This window comes from Leucoraja erinacea, chromosome 22 (assembly GCF_028641065.1).
Source record: "Leucoraja erinacea ecotype New England chromosome 22, Leri_hhj_1, whole genome shotgun sequence".
Taxonomy (NCBI): domain Eukaryota; kingdom Metazoa; phylum Chordata; class Chondrichthyes; order Rajiformes; family Rajidae; genus Leucoraja; species Leucoraja erinaceus.
In genome coordinates this window covers 13,984,119-13,996,420 of record NC_073398.1, presented here as the reverse complement: position 1 = coordinate 13,996,420, position 12,302 = coordinate 13,984,119, and the positions used below count along the sequence as shown (strand labels likewise).

Here is a 12,302-nt window from a genome sequence, read left to right as displayed (position 1 = left end):
ACGCATCTCACTCTCCAGTCCCTTATTCTCCTCCTCCATTATCCTCCCTCTCCCACCCTCCACCAACCCTCCTCTGCTTCCTCCCCTCACCCCATCCCTCCCCCCTCATTACTTCGCCATCCCTATTCCTACCCCTATGCTCCTCCATTCCCCCTCATCCCCCGGCATTCCCTCCCATTCCTGTTCACACACCCTCTTATTTCCCCTCCCCTGTCACTCGCTCCCTCCTTAGCCCCCACCTCTTATCTGCTTGCTCCCCCACTCCTCATCTCCACCCTATCCCACCCCCCACTCTCCTTCCTCACCTCCCCCACTGCCCTCCTCTCCATCCCCCACTCCCTACCCCCCCCCCCATATCCCCCTTTTCACTGCTGCCCTCTATTTCCCCCCCCATTCCTTCCTCCCCCTCCAGCCCCCTCCCCTCTCTCCCCCTCTATTCACCTGCTCCCCCCCACTCCTCATCTCACCCCTATCCCACCCCCACATAATGAAAATTGCAATGTTTTTTTAAAAAAAAAAATGAAGCCTCCACCTATCCCCCCCCCACAATGAAAATGATGATGTATTTTTTTAAATGAAACCTCCCATCTCCCACCCCCCACAATGAAAATTGTGTTTTTTTTAAATGACCCCCCCCCATCTCAGCCCCCCCCACAATGAAAATCGCGATGTTTTAAAAAAAAAGAACCCCCCCCCCCCCCCCGTGAAAATAACAATTTTCTGTTAACTGACTTTTTTTTTAGAAACAAACAAAAAATCGCGATTTTTTATGTTAATTAAATTCGGGATCCCATTGTGACGTCGAATGTGGATGACGGGGCAGGACAAGCGGAAAAGTGGTTTTGTAAAATGATTGTTGGAAAGATAAAATATCAATAACGTAAAATATAACATCAATCTCAACGGAACGCGTTTCATTTACATCACAGGACAATGGTGAGTAAGGTGGGACAAAAATTGTAGTGCTATCCGGTAGCGTTTTTGCACAAATATAGGTACAACCTACAAACCGACAAACATGGAAACAAATGTACAAATAAGATGAAAGTTTAACTAATATAATATCTATAGAATAGAATGGATGGATGGTCTGAAGAGTGGTCCCCACCCAAAACAGCGCTTGTCCTTTCCCTCCCTCGATGCAGCCTGACTCGCTGATTTCCTCCCAACACTTTTTGTTTTACTCAAGATGCCAGCCAGCAAGTCTGCAATATCTTGTGCCTTTCTTAATAGCAAGATTTCTATTTTATGAACAAGCATAAAATGTAAAGAAAATATTTGTCAATGAAGTATTTTGCTCAAAACTCCCAGGAAGATTCTGCTGAAGATCTGTTAATAAAAATACACTAGAATCTATACACAGATCAAAAGTTAAGAGTCAGAGTAAATTAAATTCAGGAAACAGGATTCATGCTTTATTTCACGGTTATCAAAACTCATTGATGGCTTTTCCAAACTATTCTAACCAGACATGTACACATGCATTCTTTCAAGCTTTGAAATGCGGTAACATTGCCAATTGTATTTGTTTGGCTGGAATAAGGGAAGTTTGCTTTGATTCATGCTGCTATTGGCATGTAGAGTGCGAGGCCCACTCTGTGTAAAGCAACCTTTCACTCAGCTGGGAATCAGATTACCAATCTGCCTCCAGTGCCGAAGGACAAACGTGACTTGATGCACTTAGATGGGCATTTGAGACAAACTAAAATACTGGTATTAACAATGAAGCAAGTTTTAAGCTGAGTTGGTAAACTTGTAAAGTGCCAAACACACAGCTTTGTTTAAATTCGGATTCCAGCAACCCCCCCAAAAAAAGAAAAGTGATAAATCAACATTTAAAGTGTACCCCTTTCAGTTTAATAAACGTCTTATTGAATTAACCCTACGGACTGTGAGGTAAATATGTTGAGGTGTGCGAGTAATTAGGGGTTGAGAACAGCACTGGGGTTGAGAACCCCTTTGAAGAGCAGAATGTTACAGCTGGTTTTGCTAGAATTACACTGCTGCGATTCTGAACAAGACTCCAAGAACCGGAGCGAACTCCTTCATTACGGACAAGTTTGTGAAGTCAGGTCAAGGGTTCGAACCGCAATCTAGGTAATTACTAACGGATCTCCAACAAAGCATTAGTGCTGCGAGAGAAGGGGGAGGGAGGGGGGGGAAATCGGTGTTAAGGACCATGGAATCTTTTCAATTAAGATCAATTGTGAGGGCGTTTTCTACGAATAAAAGAGTTGTAAATTTGTTCCAGTTTAGCTTTTTAAATAAAAACTTATTTTGCATGTAATAACATGCAATTGCCGTGTTATTTAAAAAAAAAAATTCGACCATGTCTCTTTAAATTAACAGTTAAATTTGTTGGGGGAAGAGGAAATATTTTTTTTCTCTAAAAATTAAACTTACCCAGAACACTTAAACTCCCGAAGGTCAACATTGCCATATTACTGCCCACTAGGCAACTGATAAACTTTAGAATAAATCTTCAGGTAATAAACGATGGCAAGAAGCGCACTTCATTCGCGGGACGGGTTGACGCGGCTCTCCTCTACTCTCTCGACGCCGCTCCAACTCCAGGGGAAGGCAGACCCCGCCCGCAGACATACACCCGCCCCTCCCTCCCTCCCTCCCCTAGACCACCTCCCTCTCGCCTCGCTCACCGTCTTCCCCATGCAAGGGGGCACTTCTAGCCGTGGGAAACGTCCCATACTGAAGTAAACTACTTTAATTCAAAACAAAAAAACCTCCGATTTTTGAGGCTCTGTTTTATGTATTCGCAATTGGCAGAAGAAGGAAGCGAGTAAAAGCCGCACAGAGATTAAAGGGTGAGAAGAAAGACTAGCGAGCGAAATGATGTAGTGAAGGTTCAAGAGGTAATTAATTACAGGCGAGAGAGGCATCCAGAAGCCCCCAGGGATGCCAGTTGTGACATCCATTGATGCCAGGGATTTTATCTCCTCGTTTGTCATTGGTGAATGATAGAAATGTGTTAATAATTGTCCAATTTATCGCAGATATTTTCAGTGCTTAATATGTTCGTTCCGAAACTGAGTTGTCTAAAGTGGTAACGTAAATAATGAGCAGTCTTCAGAACAACACTTATTATCTTTTGCGAATAACTAACTTAGCTATGACACATCTTCATTTTAAAACCTAGTTTAACCCAAAGATCATAGAACGGAGCTCTATAATCTTTGGTTTAACCCACAGTCCATCCTGCCTCGAGATATTACTCGAAAATCAACTGAGTGCCTGTAGTAATTTGTCAAAATAAAGTCTGAGCAGATTTTGGTTATTCTACATTAATCTCTTCAAATCAGTCATCGTGTAATTTTGTTTGTTCAATATCACCTTGTGAGCATTTTGGGAGAACTCCAGCTGCATGAAAGGGATGAAATAGATGAAACATTTTGAAAATATTCAATTTGCGCATAATTAAAATCCACAGTTTGGTCGTGCATGACCTTATGGCATCCCTGTTCGACTACTTTTTATCTGCAAATTCCAAATTTCTAATCCCATTTTCTGGTGAGGATTCTATTGTCAGTTATATTGATAATTTGTTTGTGGCTCTCTGGGATTATTCTCTCTCCTTTTTTGAATGTGGGAGTAACATTTCCTGCCTCCTATTCCCCTGGCAGTATTCCCTTTCCTAAATACTTTTCGTATGATCTCATCATAATGTAGGCAAAAGCTCATGCACATTGTTGCTCAGTGTGCATAGTTATTTTTCTGGAATAACCAGAACTTTCCATTCTATCACTTGTTTTACTCTGAATAAGAAAATGTTGGCAGGTTAAAAAAAAAGCCCAGAGAGCATCAGTCACCATCGAGTTTCATAACTCATTTAAACTTAATAAGGACTTTTTTTTAATGTGGTAATCATTCAAGTTTATTGGGTTGAAAAGGAAATCTGCTTTTCCTTAGCAGATAGCTCTGTCCTGCACATTTTCATGGGAACAACAATTTTCCCACCCTCCCCCCCCCCACAATGATTCATCATCTTATTTGGAAATGCATTGATGTTCATTCATCGTAGCTGGGTCAAGAACCTGGAATGGACCTTGGTCACAAGGTGCTGAAGGAAGCTCCCCACCTCTTCCTCAAGGGCAACTGAGGATGGGTAGCATATTCTAACAATTCACTGACACCCACAACCCATAAAGGAATGTTGTTTAACAATTTATTTGGGCTTGGATTACACTGGTAAGGCACCATTTCTTAATCATTCATTTGAGCAAAAGAGACAACTATAGATAGACACAAAAAGCTGGAGTAACTCAACAGGACAGGCAGCATTGCTGGAGAGAAGGAATGGGTGACGTTTCGGGTTGAAACCCTTCTTCAGACTGGTTATGGATAAGGGAAACGAGAGATATAGATGGTTATGTGGAGAGATAAAGAACCATGAATGAAAGATATGCAAAAAAATAACGATGATAAAGGATTGTCTACCTATGATGATAACGGATACAGGCTATTGTAAGCTGTTTGTAGCAAAGATCCTATAGCAGAGGATCCTAAGGTCTTTGGTTTGTAGGGTGAAAATGAGAAGCTAGTGTGACTTGGGTGGGGGAGGGAGAGTGAGATAGGGAATGCCAGGGCACCCTTAAGTGAGAGAAATGAATATACCACTGGGCTGAAAGCTGCCCAAGTGAAATACGAGATGCAGTTCCTCCAATTTGTGTTTAGCCTCACTAACAATGGAGGAGACTGAGGACAAAAAGGTCTGTGTAGGAATGGGAAAGAGAATTAAAGTGTCCAGCAACCGGGAGATCAGGTTGGTTCAGGTGGGCTGAGCGAAGGTGTTCCGCGAAACGATCGCCCAATCTGCGTTTGGTCTCGCCGATGTGTAAGAGTCCACATCTTGAATTATGGATATAGTAGATGAGTTTGGAGGAGGTGCAAGTGAACCTCTGCCTAACCTGAAAGGACTGTCAGGTTCCCTGGACAGAGTCGAGGGAGGAGGTATAGCTACACGTGTTGCATCTTCTGCGGTTGCAGGGGAAGGTACCTAGGGAGGGAGTAGTTCCTATGGTATAAAGGTCTTCTTCCCCTGTTGAATCCAATAAGATGCCTACTTGTAAGAATGAATTTTTCAGTCAATTTCAGGGTCATTACAATCGATTTCCTCATAAAGATGACTGCAGATTTAGCAACATTTTCACCAAACTATAGGAATAAAACAATAAATTTGTCAAAACATTATCAAGAGCAAGATAGAATGACTGCATTCAAGAAATAAAAGGCAATTGGTAGAAATCCAAAATAAAATCAAAGTGTTGAAATACGCAGATCAGGCAGCATCTACAAAGAGGTCTGGGCCTTTCATGGGAACTTGCCCAGAGTGCCAAATGGTTGAGAACTACTTGACTGGGATGAGAAATATCAGAATTTGGATCTAGCTCCACCTGTTAGTGGAATTAGTTGATTAGCATATAGACCCCCAGCATATTGAGTTTGTCAAGTGACCACCAGATAATTTCTAACAAATTTTAATGTGGAATAAAAAGGTAGCAGTTAGTTAGTTCCAGTTATCTTCTAGAGTGAATATAGGGCTTTAGCAACAGGTTAACATGCAGGATCTTGAGTGGAGTAATCTCCCGATCACCCCCAGTGTCACATGCAAGTGGGGGTAGGAAAAGGAATGATGAATGAGTGGCTGAAGTATTGGTGTAAGGAACAGGGATTCAGATTTTTGACCACTCCTGAGCAGAGGTGATATGTACAAAGGGACGGGTTGCACGTGAACTGGAGGGGGATCCAATACCCTTGCAGGGAGGTTTAAACTAGAGTGGCAGGTGGGTGGGAAACAGGGTAGAAAGTCAGCAAATGGATTGACTGATCAGTAATTTCCGAAGGACAGACAGGATGAGGTTAACAAATGCAGTGAACTGTCAGGCTGAAATGTGTTTATTTCAATGCAAGGAGGATCTTATTGAAACATATAAAATTCTTAAGGGATTGGACAGGCTAGATGCAGGAAAAATGTTCCGGATGTTGGGGGAGTCCGGAACCAGGGGTCACAGTTTAAGAATAAAGGGTAGGTAATTTAAGACTGAGATGAGGAAACATGCTTCTATTCCGAGAGTTGTGAATCTGTGGAATTCTTTCCCACAGAAGACACTGGAGTCCGATTCACTGCTGTATTCAAGAGAGAATTAGACATAGCTCTTAGAGCTAACAAAATCAAGGGATATGGGGCAAAAGCAGGAACGGAGTACTGATTTTGGATGATCAGCCATGATCATATTGATGGCGGAGCTGGCATGAAGGGCCGAATGGCCTACTCCTGCACCTATTCTCCATGTTTCAATGTTTCTATCATAAGTAAAGCAGATAAAGCCTGGATCAAAACTTGAAACAATGATGTTGTTGCCATCACAGAGACTTGGTTGAGAGAGAGACAGGCCAGGCAGCTCAATGTTGCTGGGTTTCAATGTTTCAGACTTGATAGAGACAGAGCTGAAAGAGGTGGAGGTGTTGAGTTACTAATCAGGGAGAATGTAACAGCGATGGTCAGCACCCCCCCGGGCAGCCCTGGATTTTCTCACTACTGTAAATATAATAAATCATGTGACTTCACCCTACTGTGGGTATTGGTGTGGTCACTGCTGAACCCAGCATCGGCCCCATTGCCACAGTTTGCAGACAACACCAAAATGGGTGGTGTTGTGGGCAGTGAGGAGGAAAGCTTTCAAAGTATACAGCCAGATATAGATCAGCTGTAGAAGTAGGTGGAAAAGCGGCAGATGGTGTTTGAGATATTGCATTTTGTAGGTTGCATGTAAGGAGAAAGTATGCAGTTAATGCCGACACTTAACAGCATTGATGTTCAGTGGGATCTTAGCGTCCGAGTCCATAGGTCTCTGAAAATGGTGATGCAAGTAGGTAGAATGGTAAACAAGGTGTATGGTATGCTTATCTTCATTGGTCAGTGCATTGAGATTAAGTCAGGAAGTCATGTTGCAGCTTTATAGGACTTTAGGCCACTGCATTTGTGCAGTTTTGGTTGCCTCATTACAGGTTAATTTAACTTGGCAGCATGTTCAGTATGGACGTCGAGGGTCGAAGGATGTGTTCTTGCTCTGCATTGTTTTATGTTCTAAATTTGATTGTCACTTCAGACCTGCCAATGGGTTAATGTGTACCTTCCCTCACAAATGATCTAACGAGCCGATCGATCGCATCAGTTTGGAATTTATGGGGAAAGAACAAATGAAAGTCTTGTGGGTGATGTCCATCTCCTGTGAGCAAATTTAAAAAAGCTACACCCCACAAACCTGTGGTAAATATATTCCATCAGAGAAGAAAAAGGGAAGATTGCTTTGTTCGTCAAAAAATAATGAATTACTGTTTTGGCACAGTGAAAGTTAGACAGATTGAAGCACAGCACTAAACAAATTAACAAAAAATGTGGTAAGCTTTAGAGGCAAGCACATTAAATCAATTAAGTCTGAAGAAGGGTCTCAACCCGAAACGTCACCCATCCCTTCTCTCCAGAGATGCTGCCTGTTGTTACTCCAGAATGTTGTGTCCACCTACATTAAATCGATTCTTGGGTGTCATTTATATTTAAGAGGGAGATAGATGTGGCCCTTGTGGCTAAAGGGATCAGGGGGTATGGAGAGAAGGCAGGTACAGGATACTGAGTTAAATGATCAGCCATGATCATATTGAATGGTGGTGCAGGCTCGAAGGGCCGAATGGCCTACTCCTGCACCTATTTTCTATGTTTCTATAGCGCTAGTTTGGAAACTTTAGTGATAAAGAACAAATTCTATATTTTGTGATTGGATTCTATACAGGTGCTTATTCTTTCCTCTATTCATTACAAATTATAACAGTCACAGGTTAAAGTAGGAAGTGGCGGCCACTCTCATGTTAATATACTTTCTGCAGCAAAACGAGTAGAGTGATGCCAAGTGAAATTCAACACTGTTTTGACATGACCCACACGTGTTTCTGTGCATGTGTGGCCTGTAAAACCAACAACTGATAGAGACACTAATCATTTTCCAATAGATCTGTTCCCCCAAGAGTGTGCAAGGCTGATGCAATTGCATGTGATGCTTTGGGCTTGATATGTAATACAATATCACTTTGGTTTGCAGGGAGGGGGAGATGGGGGAATGCTGACATCCAAAGTAAACACTGACCCCTTCATCTATTTGTTTTTTGAACAATGCTTCAGATAACCTTTATCTAAATAAATGCTTTGAAGTGTTACTGAAAAACCATTCACGTATATATTTGTGCTAGCAAAATGGCAGCATTCCGTTACTTGAGATAGCTGCATGGTTTGCCTGCATCTTGAGAACTTGAACACACTCCATATGTTTGTTCAGAGTGCATTTTGGTGACCAAGTTGCAGCTCAAAGCAGAAATATAAAAAATGTAAGCATAGGCTTTTAAAGGAGAGTTTTACGGGCCTGTCCCACTTATGCAATTTTTCAGCGGACTGCAGGCGACTGTCAAGTTGCCGGCAGTCGCCTGAAAAATCGGCAACTGGAACGACGAGTGTCAGAGTGGAACACACGCTCATCGCTTCCTTCACCAACCCATTATGCAGGCGGGGACAGGGCAAGCTTGTGCTGTCTAAAACTTTTACACGGTGGAAAGCCAAGGTGAAACAGACACCACGATGAACAGGAAGGTTGGCGCTGGAAAAAGATGGCTAAAGCACAGTGTACTTTAAAAGAGGGGGGAGAGGGGGGAGAAGGAGGGGAGACAACTTTTAAGAAGGCAGAGATGTACAGCGGACATTTAACATTTTTGGTCGGTTATCCTTGGTTCTGAATACTTCTGCTTACCTTTTTTTTCTGCCATAAGCCAATGAAATTCATTGGTCAGCACTGGCTACAACCTACGAGAACCTCCGAGAACCTTCGACCTCCTGGCAACCCATTAGGACCTCCTGGCGACCCACCTACGGCTCGAGAATTCTCGCTCCTCTCCATGGCGGCTTCATTCTAGTTGCCGCTAATTTTTCAACATGTTGAAAAATTCACGGCGACCATAAAGATGCCGCGGCTAGTTCCCAGAATGCGGGAACTCCTCACGACCATGAAGGCGACTCCCTGCAAGCATAGGCGAACATGTGGCAACCGTGTGGCGACTGCAGTCTCCTGCAGTCACCTAAAAAAGTTTAAACATGACTACTATAATTTACATGACATTGTTGTATCCCAAACATTATGGTGCCCTGAAATGGGACAGGCCCATTGTTCTCATTAATGTGTTAAAATATAGAAGACAGAACAATTAAATGGGTAAGGTTACACAAAAAAGCTAAATCAGCGGGTGCAGCAGCATCTATGGAGCGAAGGAAATAGGGTTTCGGCCCGAAACGTTGCCTATTTCCTTCGCTCCATATGCTGCTGCACCCGCTGAGTTTCTCCAGCTTTTTTGTGTAACCTTCATTCTCCAGCATCTGCAGTTCCTTCTTAAACAATTAAATTATTGGGTCTGGCTATCCATCTCATTCTCTCATAATGTCTTCATTTATTTTATTTTAAATCTTATTATGGACAATGGACTTTTAATTATTCTTTAAAAAAATATCAGCCAGAAATGTACCAGATAAATTTCTCTCATTTTTAAAAAATATTTTCTGTTTGCAGCTTCGGACTGATGATTTGGATTGTTTTCCCTCATGTCCCTATCTGCAGTTTTTTTTAGCTGTTGAACTTGTTTTTGATTCTTTACTTCTGTTCTTATTTCCTGTTCTACACTTTAGCCCAAGTAGCTTAAATATGATGCTATAAATGTGATCATAAAACAGGCAACACAAAGTGAATGTAAATTTGCAAGATCTTTAATGTCTACACCCATGCATTTTTGTGGTTTTTGTTCTTTAAACTTCTTTTTAAAATTCAGATCCTTTGATTTGAAGGGGTTGAGAGGTGGATGCGTTATCTATGCTACTGCAGTTCAAATACATCTAAATCATTTTGAAGTTTTAGTAAGATCGTAAGTAATATTCCCATGGTCTTATGCAAAAGGTCCGCACATACTTAAGACAATAAATAAACAGCAAGAATATCAATAACTCAACAAGGAATGGAATCAATTAAAACTGAATTAACTGTGCTACTACTGTGATCTGAAGTCAATTTAGATAGAATATGAATTCTCCCCTACTGAGAATAAATATGGCTGTGTGCCACATACCAAGGCTTAATTTCCCAAGACACTAACTCCCTGTGTTACTAATCAATTCATGGTATGGATTAGGTATGCATGCACAGTTCAACTACGTCATTAATAATGTTGAAACGGACAGCACCAGCAGTAAAACGCAATGCCACCCATATAGAAAGTTATGTGTAACATGCAATCTGCAGTGCCCTCCATAATGTTTGGGACAAACACCCATCATTTATTTGCTTCTGTACTCCACAATTTGAGATATGTAATAGAAAAAAAAATCACATGTGGTTAAAGTGCACATTGTCAGATTTTAATAAAGACCATTTTTATACATTTTGGTTTCACCATGTAGAAATTACAGCTGTGTTTATACATAGTCCACCCATTTCAGGGCACCAATATGTTTGGGACACAACAATGTCATGTAAATGAAAGTAGTCATGTTTGGTGTTTTGTTGCATATCCTTTGCATGCAATGACTGCTTGAAGTCTGCGATTCATGGACATCACCAGTAGCTGGGTGTCTTCTCTGGTGATGCTCTGCCAGGCCTGTATTGCAGCCATCTTTAGCGTATACTTGTTTTGGGGTCTAGTCCCCTTCAGTTTTTGCTTCAACATATAAAAGGCATGCTCAATTGGGTTCAGATCAGATGATTGACTTGGCCACTCAAGAATTGACCATTTGTTAGCTTTGAAAAACTCCTCTGTTGCTTTAGCAGTATGTTTGGGATCATTGTCTTGCTGTAGAATGAATCATTGGCCAATGCGTTTTGAGGCATTTGTTTGAACTTGAGCAGATAGGATGTGTCTATACACTTCAGAATTATTTATGCTATTACCATCAGCAGTTGTATCATCAATGAAGATATGTGAGCCAGTACCTTCAGCAGCCATACATACCCAGGCCATAACACCCCCACCACCGTGTTTCACAGATGAGGTGATATGCTTTGGATCTTGGGCAGGTCCTTCTCTTCTCCATACTTTGCTCTTCCCATCACTCTGACATAAGTTAATCTTCGTCTCATCTGTCCACAAGACCTTTTTTTTCCAGAATTGTGGTTGCTCTTTTAAGTACTTCTTGGCAAACTATAACCTGGCCATCCTATTTTTGCAGCTAACCAGTGGTTTGCATCTTGCAGTGTAGCTTCTGTTCTGTTCATTAAGTCTTCAGCGGACAGTGGCAATTGACAAATCCACACCTGAAGAGTGTTTCTGATCTGTCGGGCAAGTGTTTTTCTTTATTATAGAGATAATTCTTCTGTAATCAGCTGTGGAGGTCTTCCTTGGCCTGCCAGTCCCTTTGAGATTAGTAAGCTCAACAGTGCTCTCTTTCTTCTTAATGATGTTCCAAAAAGTTGATTTTGGTAAGCCTAATGCTTGACTGGTCTCTAACAGTTTTATTCTTGTTTCTCAGTCTCATAATAGCTTCTTTGACTTTTATTGGCACAACTTTGGTCCTCACGTTGATAAACAGCAATAAAAGTTTCCAAATGTGATGGAGAGACTGGAGGAAAGAATAGGTGCTGAGATCTCTCCTGTACCTACATTAAGGAGGCAATTAAACACAACTGAGCAATTACAAACACCTGTGAAGCCATGTGTCCCAAACATTATGGTGCCCTGAAATGTGGGGGACTATGTAGAAACACAGCTGTAATTTCTACATGGTGAAACTAAAATATATAAAAATGGCCTTTTATAAAATCTGACAATGCACTTTACCCACATGTGATTTTTTTTCTATTACATATCTCAAATTGTGGAGTACAGAAGCAAATAAATTAATGGGTCTTTGTCCCAAAGATTATGGAGGGCTGTGTGTAATTGAAGCTCACTTCCTTTCATATGGTGTCTTGGCACAAATTATCATTAGCTGGGAATGTCTGAAATATTTACCTGCATGATCTATTTAAGTGCAACTCGTGAAGTTTTGTAGTCCACATATCTTACTCGTAGATCTATTAGTTCTAATTTAGTCATCAATGTGGATAGCACTAATGGTGCATACCTAACATTTAAGACCAGATTTCAAAAAGAGCATAGAGGAAGATGGAAGCAACTGGGCTTCATACAGAGAGGCATGGTGCTGGGCATAGACATGATGAGATGAAAAGCCTGCTTCTATGCTGTGCGATTCTATGATTCTATGG

The 12,302-nt window shown here is 41.5% G+C and overlaps 1 protein-coding gene and 1 long non-coding RNA gene across 4 annotated transcripts in view; one reads left to right on the top strand and one right to left on the bottom strand.

Moving 5' to 3' along the window:
* The window catches only part of lamb1a (laminin, beta 1a), a 78,634-nt gene extending 76,047 nt beyond the window's left edge, over window positions 1-2,587 (bottom strand). The window contains exon 1 of the mRNA XM_055652954.1: window positions 2,404-2,587. Coding sequence (XP_055508929.1) covers window positions 2,404-2,440 — 37 coding nt within the window. The 5' untranslated portion in view covers window positions 2,441-2,587. The remainder of the gene's footprint in view (window positions 1-2,403) is intronic.
* Window positions 1,698-12,302, top strand: part of LOC129707727 (uncharacterized) — an 84,194-nt gene continuing 73,589 nt past the window's right edge. The window contains exon 1 of one of the 3 annotated variants that reach the window (XR_008725225.1): window positions 1,698-2,097. This is a non-coding gene — a long non-coding RNA (uncharacterized LOC129707727). Of the gene's footprint in view, window positions 2,098-2,653; window positions 2,871-12,302 lie in introns of those variants that run through there. The other 2 variants (XR_008725223.1, XR_008725224.1) reach the window with 2 other exon arrangements.